The sequence below is a fragment of the Colius striatus genome, chromosome 1, assembly GCF_028858725.1.
Source record: "Colius striatus isolate bColStr4 chromosome 1, bColStr4.1.hap1, whole genome shotgun sequence".
NCBI lineage: Eukaryota > Metazoa > Chordata > Aves > Coliiformes > Coliidae > Colius > Colius striatus.
The window spans coordinates 175,346,270-175,366,191 of NC_084759.1; the positions used below are offsets into that span (position 1 = coordinate 175,346,270).

General features: G+C 38.5%; 1 protein-coding gene across 1 annotated transcript in view; it reads left to right on the top strand.

Annotated features, from left to right (window-relative positions):
* NELL2 (neural EGFL like 2) overlaps positions 1-19,922 on the top strand; it is a 159,692-nt gene that overhangs the window by 25,623 nt on the left and 114,147 nt on the right. Inside the window, exons 4-9 of the mRNA XM_062020434.1 lie at positions 9,365-9,538; positions 9,645-9,741; positions 13,615-13,687; positions 13,873-13,955; positions 14,981-15,109; positions 16,367-16,469. Of these exons, the coding sequence (XP_061876418.1) occupies positions 9,365-9,538; positions 9,645-9,741; positions 13,615-13,687; positions 13,873-13,955; positions 14,981-15,109; positions 16,367-16,469 (659 nt within the window). The remainder of the gene's footprint in view (positions 1-9,364; positions 9,539-9,644; positions 9,742-13,614; positions 13,688-13,872; positions 13,956-14,980; positions 15,110-16,366; positions 16,470-19,922) is intronic.

Sequence of the window (19,922 nt, forward strand, 5' to 3'; positions counted from 1 at the left end):
TGTTAGATCTCACTATTCCATCATATATTTTAATTTAATTTGGAACAATGGAGAGATGTAAAGTTTTTCTCCCTTCATGGTAAGATGGCTTTATGCAACTAATGTTATGTTTGTATTCCTTGAGATACTGTGTATTAGGGCCCTTAAAGGATTAAATCACTGGTTTGTAGTCTAATTATTCTTTCCTTTGGTTAAGGCTTTTAATATTCTGAAACAGAGCACTGAAATAAATAGAATATGATGGACAGACATTCCTTACACTTGATTGTGTATCTCTACTAATTTAGTAAATTCCTGCATTAGTTAGTATTTGTTTTCACGGCATTTTGTGTCTTGTGACTACCTGCTGTCAAATGGGCTGTACCTTGCAGCAGTTTCAGTCCTCTTTCAATATCTAGGAGAAATTATCTGTGACAATTTCTGTCTTACTAATTTAGGTGTACAAGGAGATAGGTTACCAGAGGTGAGCTCCCAATGCATGACTTTTGTGCTATCATTTGATCATTCTATTAAAATAGAGTTGGAACTGTGTGTTCTCTGCTTTTGATGTATGATTGTCCGTATTTCTGGACTTCTGTGTGAAATCACCTTTCCAAGACCACAAAATCTGCTGCAAACACGTTACACCGAGGAAAAAACTTTCAATAGTTACCACTTAAGCCAGTACTGTAGAGTTCTGTTGGTTTTATTTGAGTGTTGCTCTCCCTCTACCCATGAGTAACTTGCAGAGCAGAAATTAGGTAAGAATAACATGGGATTCATTTTCAGACATGAAAACTGTGTGTGGCTTTTCCCTGTGGCAAAAGAAGTACTAGCTTATTTCAGCTTTTAAACCACTTCATACTGTTCTTTACTTGAAGAATGAAGAGTTTTAATGGTCTGTAGTTTGGCTTTTTTTGGTGGTAAATCTTAGTTACTATTTCTTACTGGTATGATACTAATAAGGAACCCTCTTAAATTTGTTCATAACGATCAATTGCTTTTGAATTTAATTCCTCTGGGGATTTAAAGCTCCCCTGGTGTTGTCCTTCTTTTCTTTTGATGCATTTTGCATGTTTCATGAAAGATGTCAGAAAAAAGGTATTTCATTCATTCATTGCTTTTCTAATGGTCAAGAAGATTCTGTGGGACAAAGGGTTCTCTGTGTAGACACTGTCAGCTTGACTTGGCTCTTTCCTCTATCCCAAAAGAGAAAATTTCTGTGTTTCTGTTGGTTTGGGAGAATAAATTCTATCCCAGAGTGTGTGGTTTGATGAAAATATTTGCAAAGCAGCAGTTGTGCATCATACCCAGTTTAATGTCTTCATAATGTTGGGAATGACCTGTTTCTTTAGGTGCTGGTTGTAAGAGATACTACTAAATTGATTGTCACAGTCTTGTCACTATTAACTGGGCTTTTTACTTCAGTTTAGTTTATGCTTTGTGAATAAAAAAAAACAAACAAAACCCAAGACAAAGAAAAATGCCAATAGGGTGTAAATTTTGTAATGCCCCCCTTAAAAATACCTTCCTGTAACTAAATCAAGTGAGATGAGCGTACATCTGATGTAAATCATGTAATGCCAAATAATCCATGATGATTCGGTCAAGAGATTGCTACAAATTGTCATATGAGCCCAGATCCTGCCGTTTGAACTGAGCCTAGTATCAAACTTACTTGAATAAGAGATGAAAGAGATGAAAATCAATGGTATTGAAATAGTTGAAACAGGAGTTGTGACAGATATCATTATTCTTCTACTGTTGTTTGAAAGGGTTTCTATTAATAAATAGCAAAGAAATCTGTATTCTGTCAAAGTAGGAACTGGGAGGAGTTAGGTTGAAACTGTTGCCTTTACTAATATCTACTGGAAAGTTGTTTGTTGTATTTGCAGTCTTCTTGCCCCTTGTGGAGAAAAATTTTGTCAAGAAAGGAAGTGAGGGATGCTTTATGTCATTTGTTTTTACAATGTTGGATCCAAGAAAGCTTTTCTCTCCTTGATTTTCGATAGAAGGGGAAGCTTCAGATAGGTGAGATTTATACTAGTGGTGCAGGGTTGCAGTGAGAGCAAAATGGAGATAAATATATTGAAAGTGGCGTTAGTGAGAGAGAAGGAATGAGAGCAATTGCTCAAAGGCAAAAATTATGGTTGAAACAGTATTTCCTTGTTTGGGAATTTGATTTCATATCCACAGCTTGAACTGGGATGACATGGACAATGTGCTGTAATACCAGTTTTGAATTTTTCCAAGACCAAGCCAGCTCCTTTTGGGAGAATAGTTCTCTTCATAGTGCTTCTAGGAGCTCAGTGGGACCTCAGCTCCTGCTACTGCCTCCTCCTGAGCTCTCAAGTGCTGTGGGGAGGCTGTCTGGGAGCCCCACCTTGTCATCACCTTGCCTCATCTTGCCTCACCTTTGGGTCAGAGTGGCTGGAAAGCCGTCCTATAGAAAAGGACCCGGGGGTGTTGATCAACAGCCAACTGAATATGAGCCAGCGGTGTGCCCAGGTTGCCAAGAAGGGCAATGGCATTCTGGCTTGTATCAGAAATAGTATGACCAGCAGGGCCAGGGGAATAATTGTCCCACTGTACTTGGCACTAGTGAGGCTGCACCTTGAGTACTGTGTTGAGTTCTGGGCCCCTCACTACAAGAAGGACATTGAGGTGCTGGAGAGTGTCAAGAGATAGGCAATGAAGCTGATGAAGTATCTGGAGAACAAGTCTGTTGAGAGCAGTTGAGAGAGCTGAGGCTGTTTAGCCTGGAGAAGAGGAGGCTGAGAGGAAATATGATCACTCTGCAAATAACTGAAAGGGAGTTGTAGTGAGGTGTGGGTTGGTGTCTTCTCTCCAGTAATGAATGACAGGACACAAGGAAACAGGCTCAAGTTTGTCCAAGGGATGTTTAGATTAGACATTAGGAAGAACTTTTTCACCAAGAGGGTTATTAGGCATTGGAACAGGCTTGCTCAGGGAGGTGCTGGAGTCACCATCCTTGGAGATACTCAAAAGATGCATAGATGCTGAGGGATATGATTTAGTTTAGTGATGAACCTGTCAGTGTGAGGTTAGTTCTTGCGCTCAATGATACTGAAGGTCTTTTCCAACCATAATAATTCAATGTTTCTATGATTCATTAGCAGTACCATTAGCTGGTCTGGAATATCACGTTCCAGTGATGATCAGGGGCTCTTGGATCATAGCACTAAACTCAGAAGTTATGCAGACTCTGCAGATGAGGAAGGCAAGATGTTACCTCACTGATTTCAGGGCATAGTTGAGCTCAAATTTTGAGAGAGATCTCTCAAGCAAAAGGCAGCTTCTTGCCTTCAAAGACATTTGGCTTCCAAATCATAGCAACCCCAGTGAAGTCAGATGAGGTGCTGCATTATCTTATTGACATACATTTTTATCTCTCTTGCTTTATTAGTTTGAATCATTAGGTACAGACACTGAGGCCACAGGGATGAAAAGTTTTTGAACAGCCTCACTTGGGTTTCCTAGCTGCCTCCTTCACATCAGGGCATTGCAGTCTCATTTTTCCAGCTGCAAGCTTGTGCTGTGGCTTCTTTCTTTCCAGAGAGAAGCTGCAATGTTGTGAAATAATAATGTGTGTGGATGGTGTCGGTGCCCTTCCAGTCTCTTCCATGATCATCCCACTGTGGAAAGTGTTCCTCAATGCATGTTCCAGCATGGGACTCCATCTGCTGTGCACATCAGGAGCATACCTTCCTCCTCCCCAGCTGTCTTCCATAGCTATGGAGCAGCGTTGTGCTGGAATGAAGCTGAAATGGTCAACGTTTTTAGTGGTGGATGAAAATAAACAGATGAGATGTGAACGACATGAATGGTCAGTAGCTCTGGCTGAGATGCTTCAGAGGCACACTGTTAATCTCTGCTCTGCCTGATTTGGAGCAGGAACTTGAATTTGGTTCTTTTCCATCTGAGAAAAGTGCCCTGAGGAATGACACTTTTCCTCTCCCCCCTCCCATGTTGATGCAGTGAAAAGCTTTGTTGCCAGTGCCTGGCCACGGCTTTGCTAGTAAACCAAACAGTGCTCTGGCCCAGACTGGAGCACTGGCTTGCTCTTGTCCATTCTGCATAATTGTTAGTATCTTCTTTGGCATGTTTTTGTCTTCTGTAATTATCACCCTTGCAGGTGATGTCAGGGCATGATTTGTGTTGTTGCAGTGGCCAGGAACAGTTCCTAACAGGCACTGTGGAAAAACCCACCCCTTTCAGGCAAAAAAGTGGGAGAGCATGCTCATATGGGTGAGTTTTAATGGAGCACTGTTACACTATTAATATTTGTCTTCAGGGCTCAGGTATGTGCCTTGCTGGCTCTATTTATTAGTGTAGGTGTAGGACTTGATATCGACGTACTGAATTTAAATTGTTCTTGTACCTGGCTTACCCTTTTTGATTGAAGAATTCTGCATAATGGAGGGTCTCATCAACCTGAGAGGCTGGTTTTACTCTCCTGTTGTTTGTGTACTCTGTTTTGATATGGGAAATACCCTCTTCTGATTTCGACCTCACTTCACTTAGGATCTTTACTTTAAAATAGGTAATAAATGCAGCATTAAAGAGTATTTGAGAAAGTCTTTCAGAGAGTCTTATATTTGCTCTCTCTGTCTTTCATTTTAACAAGCAAATCATCCTGGACCCTGCAAGCCTTTCTACAAGAATGTTTGTTTCTATCAAAAGATTTAGTTTTAATGAGTGGATTAGCATTTTTCAACGAAAATACCCTCTGTCAGAAAATTCTTGGTTCTAAAACCGCATTCACAAGAAGAAACAGCCAGGAAGTGAATTGATGGCTTTCCTGCCCACTGTGCATTTGCACTAAGTACTACTGCCTTATCCAGGAAAGTAAAGAATATTTTTAAATTTATCACTTTCTGGCAAAAATACCAGATCTCTCTTGTCTAGGTAGAGCTCTAGATAGTCAGGGAAAAGGGCAAAGCCGCTAAGGCCAAGCAGTAGTTTAAGTGAGAAGTGGGGTCTAAGTTTTTACAGGTATAGTGCAGTTGTCACTTGCCATTTAGAATCCTCCTGGGGATATTTTGATGCCATATTGTTTAAGGGATACAACAAACAGTAAAAGCTCCTAGTTGATTTTTCAGAACACTTTTAAATGTTACTTCCAAATAGAAAATAAGACCGACGCTCCTGACTGCCCAGTCATCATACCATGGAAAACACCAAATAATGCATTGCTGAATGTGATGGCTGTGCAGTGTGAATTGTTTTGCAGTTATACAGTCTACACTCAGCAGAATTGCTTATTGCTATTGCAGCCATAGTTTGCAATGAATAAAGTCTACTGAGTAGGATCTCTTTTTTTTTTTTTTCATGCTTTATGCAATTATATGTAACTAAAAAGCCAGAGCTTTTGTATTAAAACATCTTCAAATACAGATATTTATAAGCAATGGACATAAGGATTTTAATTTTTTCCTTAAGTGCATAGTCCTCTTTAATGTTATTGGTTTTCCTTTTCTTCTGAGTGTAGATCAAAGAGCCACAAACTCTTTTAACACTACACTTGTAAATATGAGTAGTAAAAGTTTAATAAATTCATAAACAACAGGCATGATATATTGCCTCTAGCTGCTAAAATGTTTGCATACAAGCTGTAAATTGAAGTAGATTTTTTAGTTGCTTAGTGTAAAAGTGAGCAGCTAGAGTATGTCTGCAGCATGAGCAGGGATACCAAATGAATGAGTGAACCATTGAAGGTTTGATATTACCTGTGCTGGCCATCAGCTGGAAGGACCATACTTCCCTCTTCTCAAAGGCTGCTACTGCCTACACCAAGACCTGTTTCACTTAAATATCCATCTTTTTGTTGTACATCCAGACTTCTACTTCCACACTTTCCCCTGCAATGCTCTTTGCAGCCTGCAGAGCAGGGCCTGTGCTGGCTCCGGCAGACCATGTGCTCTTTACTGGGATAGTCAGTAGCAGCTCTGCAGTTCAGCAGATCTGCTGACGCTCAGCTCTTATCCAGCAGTTACAATACATCAGTGCTGGGCAGCAGAGAAAACATCTCTGTTTTCTGTCTCAGATTCCTCTGGGGCATTTGAGACAAATTTCTTCCTCTTATGAAGATAGACTTAGCCATAGTCGGTACATAAGGGATTGCTGTCTGGCTCGTTTCCAAGCAGAGCAGCTGATCTTACAGTGGCCTTGACTGTTGCCTTTGCAATGATTGTGCATGCACAGAATGATCTACAGAGATGTAATAACATTTGTTTTTTAGCTTGATATTTTCTTCTCTGTTTGTCAAACATATTAAACCTAAGCACGTATCATCTCTCTGAAAAGCTAAATCTGTTTGACCCAAAGCATGTGGGGTTTTTAGGGGGTTAAAATCAAGTAGGCTGGTATTGATTAAGCAACCACAGAGATCATGAACGTTAGTAAAGGAGGAAGCAGGTTCTGATATTGTACTGGGTTTCTCTTTGCAGTTTGTTTTTCACGCTAAGATCTGTTTGCCTTTTGCAGAGTAGAAGAGTGCCTTGGAGCTGTTGGAAAAAGTAGTGGTTATGTTAATTATGGGACTTTTTTGGCTGCTGATCTTCCTGCGATGGGTAGGCTGGGCTGGCATGGATAGAAAATAGTGATTCAGTTGAGGTTTCCAGTTTGCCTGAAACTTTTCAGTAATGAGATTCTCAGGAGAAGACTGCAGTTACTGCTTTCTTTGGGAATAAGTCCTTTAGAGAAGAGATCACCCTCTTTTATCTCTCAAAAGATCAGCAATCCTGAGTGTACAAAGAAGTGTGGCATATTTTTGTCACTATAAATGAATTTTTAAAACCCAGGTATATTTGTTACTTACAGTTACAGTTTCAGAGGCTCTTCCAAACTTTTGGAAAGTGCATACCCAAATGTTACAACCTCACAGATAGTGCAAGAAGACTCACTGTGGGCAGACTTTACATTTCTACCTATATCTGAGGCTTGTTCTGTCTTCTGAAACTCCTAAGACTGAGACAGAGCTGTTTAAGTCCAGGCAGTTAAATACATCTGGGAAAGAGGAATTGCAAACACAATGTTTTGTAACAAATGAGGTGAAAATTATTCACTTTCACTCCCCTGTAAGTGTCATGACATTAGTTCAGGCTGAAGGCAATATTGTTCTGGCTCTTTTTCCACTTCCTTTTCTATTTTCATTTTGCTGCTGCCTCTAAAGATTATTACAGTAAACCATAAATTATTCTCCTATTAATTCTCCTAATGACTATTATTTTCTTTTTCATTTTGATGCACGTTTTCTCTAGAAATCATTGAGCCTTTAGAAGCCTTTAGGCGTATTTACTAGTTTGCCAAAGAGAACAAAAGAGATTGCCTGTGGATCTCAAAACAGTGTGTGAATCATGGTTAAAACAAAACCTTATGTCCACAGTTTTTGTACAGCTTGATGTAGGAAGATTTCCTTGCTTGTTGCGGTGACATCGAATGTCAGCATCCTCTCTCAGCAATTCTGACTTCCTGAAATTTCTACAGTAATGCCATTGTTTCACTGGGAATTTCATGTTTCGTTCTCAGAGATTTCATTATCTCACCTGAATAAGAGGCAACATGAGTGTTCATTTTATACCTTCTGTACTTGACTGTATATCTACTGGTGTAGTTTGTTCCCAGCCTGCCTGCATCAATATCTGCTGGCATCAGTTCTGCCATTGGCTTTGAAGAGAGTAGGAACTAGCTGTTGTTTCAGCATGTTCATGGCTTTGTCTTTCCAGATTGTATCTGAAACTGATTGGAGACTCATAAAAGTTGCTGGAGAAGTCCAGTTCTGTAATGTTTCCTTCTCTGTTAGGTTGAAAGTGACCTTATTTTTATCCTTGAAGCTTGAGTTATGAGGCTTATTAAGTTGACTGATGTGTTGCACTACTGCCCCCCCCCCCCCCCGCCCCTTTTTTTTTTTTCAGGACAGACTTCAGTTAGTTTACACTTCTTGTCAATGCAAAAAATATTTTTAGACCATGAGGAGGTAAATTATCTCAGACTATAAAATTTATTGCAGAATCTAATTAAATGCCTTGTTAAGACTAGAGGGGAAGAATAAATTGTCCTTTGGCAGTTTTGCAAAAATATTGTTGTGTTTGTGCTTTTGCTAGGCATGCTCCCCTGCAAAACACCCTGAAGGAAGGAGAGATGTGCTGTGAACTCAACCTTCTCCTAGGAATAACGATTCTACAAGAATTGTTGATTTGGTCTCATCTTCACTCTTGAAAACTGCAATCATTTTCTTGTCAGTTTTTTAATATAGGTAGCCTATTAAAGTAAACGGCATCATCTTAAACACGTGTGGGCTCAGATTACAAACCACTGTCATGCCTGATTGCAGATGTTGCAGTAAAAAGAGAAAAAAATGAATTGTCCATTCTTCCATTTGTTGTGAATCTGACCATATAGTATGTTATTTTCTTTGCTCTTCAGCTGTAGGTTGCATACGATTATTAGAGAAACTCCATTTCTGTTTTTCTTTTCTGTTTTAAAAACATTTTAAGGAAAAGACTTTAAAATGAGAGCCTTAGTACCTAGAAGACAAATGTTTTGTCAATACTGTTCCCAGAAGTAGTCTGAGAAGCAAGAAATAAGCATGTCCAGCTTTGGTTATGGGGTGCTTTTTAAATTGTTCTACTGAAATTCCACCAGCAAAGCTTGAGTTTCCAATCGTCAAATCTAGTGTATGGTGCACTTTTATTGGTATAGCTGCAATGCTGTGTTTTTATTGTATATATACATAACTACATATATGTGCACACATAAATACATGCATGTGTATATATATATATATATACACACACACTCCACAAATACACATATTTAACATAGCAACTATCTACACATACATAAATTGTTCTGAAGAGTTAGCACTTCTAGATTTTGTATTTCTTGAGAGAAATTTCATTATGAAAAATGAAAGGAGATGTTAACAGTACATCCAAAAGCAATAAAAGCAGTGTTCAGTCTTGGTTCTTGTTTACTTCCGTGGTTGATGTCCCTTTTGTAAAACTTGGTGTCTTTTGGCATTCATGCCTTCAGAGTATCCTTACTGTGCTTTCAGGATGTGGGGCCGTTATTCATAATTTCCAATCAGATTGTGTGATGAAAAATAGTGTTGCTAGAGGAAAAAAATATTTGGCTTGTGATCTCATGTACTTGCATAGAAGTTGGAGCCTGTGATCATGTGTTATTGAGTAGAAGGATGAAGTGCTAATCTGAAAAGTGTCTACTTTCATCTTTGTATCTCCTTGCTTGTCTTTCCCACTCTTTTAAATAGTTCCTGCATGATAATGAGAAGCTGTGTTATATAAAATGTTGCCATGTTGATAAGAATGGTTCATGACATGATGATGCATTTACGGTACAGGTACCTGGAGCTGGAAAGCAGCGGTCATCGAAATGAAATCAGGTTGCATTATCGTTCAGGCAGTCATCGCTCCCACACAGAAGTATTCCCATACATTTTGGCAGATGATAAATGGCACAGGCTTTCTTTAGCAATAAGTGCCTCTCACTTGATTTTACATGTGGACTGCAATAAGTAAGTAAAGAGCATTGTTTTATAAGTTGTGACATTTGGAACATTCCATCTGTGAGTAAATGAAATGATAACAACTTGGGAATATATTTTTTCCCCTCCTTTTCAGAATTTATGAAAGAGTTGTGGAGAAGCCCTTCATGGATTTACCTTTGGGTACAACCTTTTGGCTGGGACAGAGGAATAATGCACATGGTTATTTTAAGGTATGCATTCCCTGAAAGGAAAAGAGTGAACTTAATCATTAAGGGCTTGGAGCATCTTTCATATGAAAAGAGGCTGAGATAGCTGGGATTATTCAGTCAAGAGAAGAGAAGTTTCAGAGGGATCTCATCAATGTATAAAAATACCTGAATGTGTTGAGAAAATGAAGACAAGGGATCCAGACTCTTCTCAGTAGTGCCCACTGCCAGGCCAAGAAGCAATGAGCAAAAAATGAAACACCTGGAATTCCATCTGAACATAAGAAAGAAGTCCTACTGTGAGACTGATAGGAGTAAGACTCCTGTGGAGATATTCAGAAGCCATTTGGTCACAGTCCTGGGCAACCTACTGTAGCTGATCCTGCTTGAGCAGGAGGTTGGAGTAAATATCTCAGGATATCAACTGGTCTGTGCTTCTGTAACCATGACACAGTTCTTAGTGTTGTGTATCAGAGTATCTAATGCAATAAACTGTGTTTCCATCAAACTGGACTTCACTAAATAGAGTTTCAGAGCCAAATGCGTAGGGGTCACTGTTACCAAATGACACAGCTAACAGCTAAACCAGAGAAAGGTAAATGGACAAGGGCAATAGAATTTCAGAAAGTATGTGGTCAGATTATTATCTATTTTATAGCTAGATCTAATTTTTTTGTTTATTTCAGAACACTACATTCTAGGGAACTCCATTTTCTTTGCCTCTGTAGGAGTTAAGATTTCATCACAGTGTCTTCTCCATTCAGAAATAAATGAAATGAGTAGCATCAAGGAACAGAATGCTTTTTCCTCCAGAGGAAGAATATTCATGCATGCTTTTTTGCTCATTGCTTCTACATTAACATGTATATATAGCAAGCATCTGGTGTATAGCAAGATTGAAGAAGGGAATGATATGTCCAAGTGGAGCGTAAATTTTGATGCTTCTGAGTCCATTGGGTAGCACTCAAGCTGCTATCTGTGGCTTGGCCTCAATGTTCTCTGGAGCTGCATTAACAAATGATGGCATCCCTGTGGATGCCTCCTGCACTGGGTTCCCATTTTCCTCCCAGTAGGCATCTTTTTACTTGAGCTGCAAAATAGAGTTGATGTTGATCACAGACCCAACCACTTTTTAAGATATGGCTTGATATTTCTTTTTATTTTTTTTCAGCACACAACACTTTGACTATGGTTTTCACAGCAAGTTCTGTGCTTTTGTGCTGAAATCAGATTTTGGGTCTTGAAATACTGTTTGCTGTACTTAAATGCTAATCTATATCCTTGTTGTGTATGAAGTACAAAGGTTCAGTGGGGCACTCAGATTTGGTAACTGAAGCATGACTTTGTTTTATTTTTATTTTTCAATTCAATATGTGTTTCTTTTCTCCCCAAGAGTCTAAGAGAATGTGTGCTAAACAAGCTACAAATTCTGGCTTAGATAAACAGTTGACTCAAATAATAAAATCAGAAAATGTCAATGCATTGCTTAAACGCATCTGAGATACACTTTATTTATTCTATGTGCTTATAATTAGTACTTTTAAAATATTACTTTTTTTTTGTTGCCGTCTCAGTTTTTTATTTGATTATATACATCTTTTTGCCAACTTGTAGTCACTGTGAAGAAGGTTGTTAGGTGTAGAAAAAGAAATAGTCTGGTACTGGACTGTAGCGTTTTTTTTTTTTCATTTCAAGAAAGATAAAATGAAACAAAATGTGTGGAGAATTTTGCCTCAGTTACAAACATAAACCAGTTTAACAGAAATACAGAAGTGGATAGCTGTTGTGAGAGTATCTATAGAGTCAAAATATGCAGCGCTTAATGTTTTCTCCAGCATAATATAGTACTTATGGTTCAACTGCATCTGAAAATGTGACACTTGTAAAGCAGATTCATCTGTTTAGAGGACGAGGACTTTCAGTGCTTCTTAGTGTTTTGAAAAGCCTGTATTTTTAGACACTCTGTGGGACAACTCCTAATGATCTGATTTTGAGGGGTTCAGGTGCTTAGCTATTTCTGAAAATCAGGCTGCTTTGAGTGGATTAAATGGATTATCCAGAGGGGTCAAGGTAAACAAAATCATTATTCATTCTGTAAAAGTATTTTATTTGGCCGTATTTGGTTTTGAACCTAAATTGCTGCACTGAAGCAATGTGCCAGACGGCATATTCATGCCAGGATGTTTTTGTACCTGTTTCACTTTAAGGATTGAAGTCTGAAAGCTCAATTCTACTATCTAATTTCTGGTACCACACAACTTCCCTCAATACCTAACTTCCAGTGGTGTGTTAATTTGAACGACTAGATTCTTTAGGAGCCTGTGCCAAGCCTCTTGTGTGCTGTCAAGAGGTCCTGATTTGGGAGCCCCAGTGGGCTAGGTCTCACAGCTCCTCATTTGGAAGAATGAGAAGGAACTTGAATTTCTGGCAAGTGGCAAGAGTCCAGCTCACATCACAGTTGACATATGATGGATAAAGCTCCTCAAATAGTTGGAGGAGTTTTACTGTTGGTTAATATCTAAATTATTTGAATAGTGTATTCAGTGAAGAGTGTTTTAAACTTGAATGTATTGGACTTTGCCATTTCTCCGTTTCACTATAGTGCCATAACTTGGGTTGACATGAGTTTCAACTTGATGACACCAAGAAATTAAAAAGAGAAAATTAATATAGTGAGCTTTTTGGTGTGCTCTTCCTCCTGACTTCCAGGACTGTGGGAGATCCTGATATGCAGCCTTGTCTCAGGCACACTGATTTTAATACTGTTAGCTAATCACTGTATCTCCTTGCTCAGTGTGGAAAGTGTCCAGTTGCTGTAGAGCATAACTTTGTTGTATCATGCCTGTCTTTCTGCCAGTGTACCCCCTTAGTTGGTCTTCAGTGACAACTGTTCTCTGTAGGTCACTTAGGTTGCTAAGTCACCCCAAATCATTCACTTGATGTCAAAATTCTAGTTCTTTAACTTTGCAACATCTGTATTGCATGCCCTGTGTATGTTGGATGAAATGTGGACTTTTGCGTTTAGTTTGCATTGTGTTCTTAGTGAAGCAAGTTGTAATTATTTTGGTTTTGCTCCTAAGAAGGAGTTTTGGAGATGCAGGGAGGGAGTCATGGACAAAAGGGATATCTGGAATCAATGTATCAGAATGTCTCATTTGGAAATTGCTAGTTAGCCTTTGCTTTCGGAGAGCAACAAAGTAGCTACTGATTATGTCTTTGATCATTAAGGATGCAAGTTAATTCTGCGTGCAAGCATGGGAGGTATTCTTCTGCGTGAAACTGACTCTTTCCAGATAGCACAATTGAATTTCATGCTAAAATTCCCCTAAGTTCTCACCAATATATGACTCTGCAGCTGTGTAACAGACATAGTTTCCCAGCATTCTACATGCTTTATCAAAAGATCGCCACTGAAATCATACAGGGTTTGCATGAATGTGTTTTTCCTGAGGCCTTTCTTTAATCTTCACTTCTATTTGACAGCTACAGCTTTAGTAACAAAAATTGGATTTTATTTAAGAGTGTTTCAAAGTTACTGAAACTGCAACCACTTTTCAAATTACTTTTAAAGGTCATTTTCGAGCTTTTCTACAATGGCTAACTAAAAATAACAATGAATCCAAAACAACCAAACTCTTGCCACATAATTACATCTTGACATTTAATCTTATGTCATTAAAAATGATTCAGTATGTTTGTATTTGTACATCTATCTACATTTGTTTATTCTTCTATCACTGTGTTGGGTTGAGGCAAGAAGCTGTATATTCATAAGAATTGTTTTTATCAGGCAATTTTTCTGTGTGGGCTTGAATGTTTTACATGGTGAATGGAAAACACAGTTTTGACAGGTAAAAATAATATATCCTTTTTTTTTCCCTCTCCACTTACACATAGGGCATAATGCAAGATGTGCAATTACTTGTCATGCCTCAAGGATTTATTTCTCAATGCCCAGATCTTAATCGCAGTAAGTATATTAATTCTTATAGCATAAAATGAAAGGTGTGCTTTGTACCTATTTTCTGTTCTACAAGGTTTCTTAAAACCTAGAGTTTCAGTATATTAGTTGTCAACTTTGACAAGATTGAACATACTGTGAATACACATTTGGGGTTTTCTTTTGAAATTAATATACATTTTTTGTTATTCTAGCCTGCCCAACTTGTAATGACTTCCATGGACTTGTGCAGAAAATTATGGAACTGCAAGACATTTTGGCCAAGACATCAGCTAAGGTAATGTTTACTAGGAGTCATGGCATAGGAGAAATAAGGACTGTAAAGCTTTAATTTCTGTCTTTTTAGATTGTTTGAGTATGTGTATTTCCAGATGTGCACATAGGTGTGTGCAGAACACTCCTCCATGGTACGTTAATATGTTTACATTTGTGTATCTATCCCTAGTGTCTATACATACAGATTCCCAGTTCAGAGAGCTTCTTTTTTGAATTTGTATAGAAATCTCTTAATAGTAAACAGAATCCAAATCCCTGAGCAAGGAAAGGGCTCATAGGTATTCAAGCTCTATCTATTAGGCTAACAAGTTAATAAACCTAGAATGACGTGGGTTATTGTGCTTATAGTGCTCATTACAGCAAGACTTATTGGCCCAAGAATTTTCCAGCCATGAGAAGGCAAAGGTGTGTTCAAATACATGCAGGTTAAGGAATTAGGAATCCAAAGCAGAATTTTCTTCTTTATTTTTTTTCCTCTAGAGTATCCCACTAAAAGCATTAATGTCTGCCAATATGCATAGACTGTCTAGTCTTCTAGTTTTAAATGTCAGTTCTTTAGATGTCTGCAGGAACGCTGTTACCTCGGTCGTTTGATACACGAATGTTAAAAATGCCTTGGTTGAAGTGGAGAAACAATTGCTATCATGTTGGTTCTGAGCTTTATCTCCAAGTCAGGTTGTTTGAGTGTAACCCATTAACTTTGTGTAGTTTATGTAAAGATTCTTGGTCAGTTCACACATACAGAGATGAGGTATGGGGGCCATGCCCATCTTGACCTGTTCACTTTGTTTCACGATGTCCCTGATGTTAAAAGTGAAGTGCATTGTGTGTTGCTTCTTAATTTCCATCTCTGAATGACTGTGTTTTTCCAAATCATATTGTGTTTGACAATAATATTTTTATTATCTTTGATTGCATTTTCCTACATGTATTGTCTTGACAATAAAGGGGACAATTTCAATTATGTTTATACTGATGTGGAAGCCACTTACAAATTCACACCCTTTTTGTGAACTCTAAATACAGTTATCCCAAGCTGAGCAGAGAATGAACAAGTTGGATCAGTGCTACTGTGAGAGGACCTGCACAATGAAAGGCATGACTTACAGAGAGTTTGAATCCTGGACAGATGGCTGTAAGAACTGCACTTGCATGGTATGGCTACATTTTCAGTGCAGACTCGGGAACTCTAGTGTTTCCTCTGATTATGGTTTTATTCAGGCAAATAATGAGAAAACTTCCAGTTCTATGCCAGGCACGAACAACAAAATACTAGAAAAACTGTTCTAAATCTAAAGAATAGTATTAATAAATACTGTTTTCCTTTTTCAGGAGTGCCAGCATGTGTAGATCTCCTATATTTCATGTCACTGTACGCAAATGCTATGCAACATACTTATCTAATGTGCTGTTCCCAGAAACTGAGTTGCAAACAGTTTCTGTGGAAAATTAATTCCCTGCTTTTTGTTACTGTCAACACAGCCTTTTTCTTAGCAAATCACTTAATAGATCCCTTGCATCTGATTCCCTTTGGTTGCCTTTGGTTACATCTCAATAAGTAAGAAGGTCAGGGTCATCTGCATTCTCTGTTATATCACAAATGAAAAAGATTTGTTAGGTGAATGGAAGACTCCCAAAGGCATCACAACTCCAGAAGTGATTGCAAGTATCCTTTCAGGTACCAGATCCTGTCATTGTCCATTCATGACAGACTCATTAATTCCATTTGAAATTGTTAAATACTTAATCCAAAGCCCATCAGAAAATGGTGCAAAGGCTCTTGTTGTCTGTACTGCACATGATTATTTTGCTGCTATCTATAATTTGCTAATTATAATAATATTTCACCATAAGCTTAGTATAATTTTGATCTTTGTATATCTGGAGGGATACTCATTTTGCTTTCAGTTTTGTGGTTGATGAGGAGAAGGCTTAGTCCATGATATAAAATCTGACTGATAGCTGTTTAAAATTATTTGAATTTACTGTTAAATGCATTACATATTTTGTCTCAGATTTTTCTTGTAGCTCTGATATTATTATCGTTTAGAAATGTATTGTCTCATGTAAAAATGAGAAGGCAGAGTATTGTTCTATGAGTTTGTTGTTTCACACTTATCTGTCAATTTGCTGCTGATTGGCAGAATGTTTTATCTCCAAATAGATTTGTCTCTAAAAAAAAATAATTGTCATATCTCCAAGAGCACTTGGTACATGTCTAAAAGATTGTATGCGTGATTTTTCTAAAGGTATAGTTTATGTTCTTGTAGTTATTAAAAGAACCATGTAAAATGTCTCTTTGTTGTTAGAGAGTTCATTGCATTTAAAAATAGGGTTTTAAGATCCTTTGTTTGAGAACATCTCTGCTCCTGCTAAAAACAGCTACCCGTTAAGCACCTTTTATTCTTCTAGAACGGTACTGTGCAATGTGAGGCTTTGATTTGCCCCCTCTCTGACTGCCCACTTAACTCTGCCCTGGCGTATGTGGATGGCAAGTGCTGCAAAGAATGTCAATGTAAGTTTTACTGTGGTCCTTCCTCGTAATGAATATTTTGAAATCTGTAAAGGAAATGAACCCTTCTGTAAATGTGCCAGTGAAAGAGATGGTCAGGGAATGAAATATCTGGGTTGAGGGATTGGAGAACGTAGACTTTTCTGAAATATTTTGTGAAACTGATAACCAGAATATTTTGATTTTTCAGGTTCATGTATTTTGCTTTACTTAGTTATGTTTTTTAAAGTACAGATATTTCTGGTAAATGTTTAAAAAGAAAAGAAGTGATCTTAAAAACTTTCTGCAGACTTCTGTAGTCTATCCTTTAGACCAGACTGCTAGAAGTCACGATTGCCTGGCATTTTTGACTGGTATTTCTTACATCTCCACTGCTAGAAGAATGTGTTTTCAACCTAATGTTGTAGTGCTAGAAATGGAGGTTCAGATTTATGATTCTTCTCCTGTAATTAAGGGAAGAGAAAACTCACAGTAGACCCAAGAGACCGCCAAAAACCAGACACCTAGAAATGTTCTTTCACAAAAGGTCAGACAGAATTATACAGGAAAATAGTTAGAGGTAATTTAATGCTGTCATTTAAGATAGGTGATTACCTTTTGGTTTTATGGCATGTTGGTTTTGTTGAAAATAAGGCCAGAGAAGTGGAATTTTAGGTTAATCACTGTCTAGGTGCACTATATATAATATTTCCAGTTGATTGTGGACATGTATCGCATATGTGATGGTTACTTATTTTGAGATACAGTGGAATCCATTCTTGCAATTGAGCATGAGATACGCACAGTTCTTTATTCTGTAAATGTGGAGATTTTTCTGTGTGGTTTCATCACTCTTCTACTGTATAAAACTTTTTACAGAGTATAGAGAAATATATAACTGGTTAAAATGACATGTTGTAAGATAAAATTCAGAGAGACGTTTTGTACTCCATTGATCTTGCTCCCACAGGAGTTTATTAATATTTAATTGTGTTAGAAGTTACACAAACCATCCCATTTTATGAAACCTTATTAACTTAAGTAGATTAATTCTAATTGAGAGGAAATGGGAATTCAAATACTTTAAAAAAATGTTACTCAGTTACACAGAATTTTTATGCATATTAAATGGCTCAGGGAATTGATAATTCAGGGATGTGAGATGTTCAAGCCTCTATTTGAACCTTTGACCATGTTGTCAGAGTTTAAAAACCTGATCCTCTAAAGTATGTTTTTGTGATGTACCGCCTGTGAATTGAATTGGGAATTCTCTATCCAGATGTTAATGGGGAAGTACTCACATCCCCATTAAGTACTCACATCCCCTAAGAAGTTGGAGGAAGTTGGGCTTATTTGGAGTCTTGACAAAAGTCAAGAAATGTCAATGAGTATGTGGACAGTGACCGTGTCATACAGCATTGCTATTTCTCCTTCTAATTAAGATACAGTTCTGGTACAGCACACTCTGAAGTTTACCCTGATAATGCCTGTTTGATATTCTTAATATTATAAAAACCCTTTTCGCTTTCAGTGTTTTTAATTTGACACCAGTACAAATTTCAAATTGTATCTAACATGCACACATATAGCTCTCTTGACAAACTACCAGAAATATTATTAGATCAAAAAATACAAATAGAAATTGCTCTTGAAAAAAGTAATCCTCATTTCATGTAGGGTATTTAAAGTGAAATAACTTAAATTGGCTAAATCCTTGGAACCAAAGAGTGGAGAGAGTAAATTGGAGCTTCATTGACAAGGTAGTTAAATTCCAATGGAAGAATGGAAAAAGTGGAAGTTAGAGGCAGTGGATGCTATAGAACTCTCACTTATGCTCCAGGCCAGTTTGGTGGTGTGGTGGTTTAGCCCTGGCTGGGTGCCAGATGCTCACCAAGTCATAATATCACTCCTCCTTCTACACTGGACAAGAGAGAGAGAAATATAATAAGAGGTTTGTGAGTTGAGATAAGGACAGGGAGATCACTCAGCAATTAGCATCATGGGCAAAACAGACTCAACCCGGGGAGAAAAAGTATGATTTATTAATAAACCATCAAAACAGGGAGATGAGAAACAAAACTGAATCCTAAAACACCTCCTCCCACCCCTCCTTTTTCCCAGGATGACTCTCCTTCCTCACCCCCAGCAGTGCAAGGGATAGGGGATGGGGGTTGCGGTCAGTTCATTACAGATGGACTTTGCTGCTGTTTTTTCTTGGGGAGGCCTCCTCACAATTCCCACTGCTACAGTGTGGGGTCCCTCCCCACAGGAGACAGTTCTTCATGAACTTCTCCAGCGTGGGTCCTTCCCATGGGCTGCAGTTCTTCATGATCTACTCCAGAATAGGGCTTCACATGGGGGCAGCTCTTCACACCCTGCCCCTACGTTAGTCATCCACTGGGAGAACGGTCCTTTACGTATCGACTGGTCCAGCCTAAGTCCCTCACAGGATCACAAGTCCTGACAGTAAACCTGCTCTGGCGTGGGCTCCTCTCTCCCCACAGGCTCCAGGTCCTGCCAGGAACTTACTCCAACAGAGGCTTCCCAGGAAGTCACAGCCCCTTTCAGGCATCCACCTGCTCTGTGGGGTCCCCGCCCCCTAAAAAAACCTGACCCAGGAAAAACCACTACAGGTGGAAATGCTGAGTTGTCACTATGCTCTTATGTATGTGTCATCTATATCCTTTCTTCTTGGTTTCTTCAGCTCAAGGTCTGAACTGATTGAGGTCAATGTGCTCAGTGACCATGGCTTTTGCTCAAGCAGTCAGAGCTGAATTCCTCCATTTAGATAGGTTCTGAGAATAATACTTGGTTTCAATTCTTAGAACAGCATCAGAGGATGTAGCATCTGACTGGATTATGTAGAGTGAACACAGATGGCTTATAATTGGGAAAACAGCTAATTAGGATATCTTGCTCAAGGAGCCACTATCCCTAGTATTGGACAATCAAATATAAATGCCGAGAAAAAGTGATACCTAATACGCTGCTCTTTAGCTGGGTTTAGTATTTCTATCAAGACAGAACATATATGGCTATCTCCGTTTCCTTCCTGGTGTTTGTCGTACCTTGTACCAGATGATGGATTGTTTCTTTTTTAGAACTGCTCAGGCAGTGGTAACTGTGGCAGCCTTGTGGCTGTCTCTGCCACCAAGTCAGAGTGCTTTTTCTTCCTTCTTTCCTTCCTGCTTGCTTTCTTTGGACTTTCTCTCTTCTGTTGATCTGTTTTCTGATGGTGTTTGAACACAGTCACCAAAAATGAAAGGAGCAGTCTGTGATTTAATGACAGATGGCATAGAAAAGTGAAACTGTGAAGCACTTAAGGCTTTTACAGTGAACAGCAAGCAGGCTTTCCAGGTGTGGGGTTTTGTTGTTGTTGATGATTTTATTTGTTTATTTTTTGTTCTTTTTTCCCCTTTGAGTAACGAAGGATGGATTCATTCTACGTGGCTTTGTGCATGTAGAGTTTGGGAATGT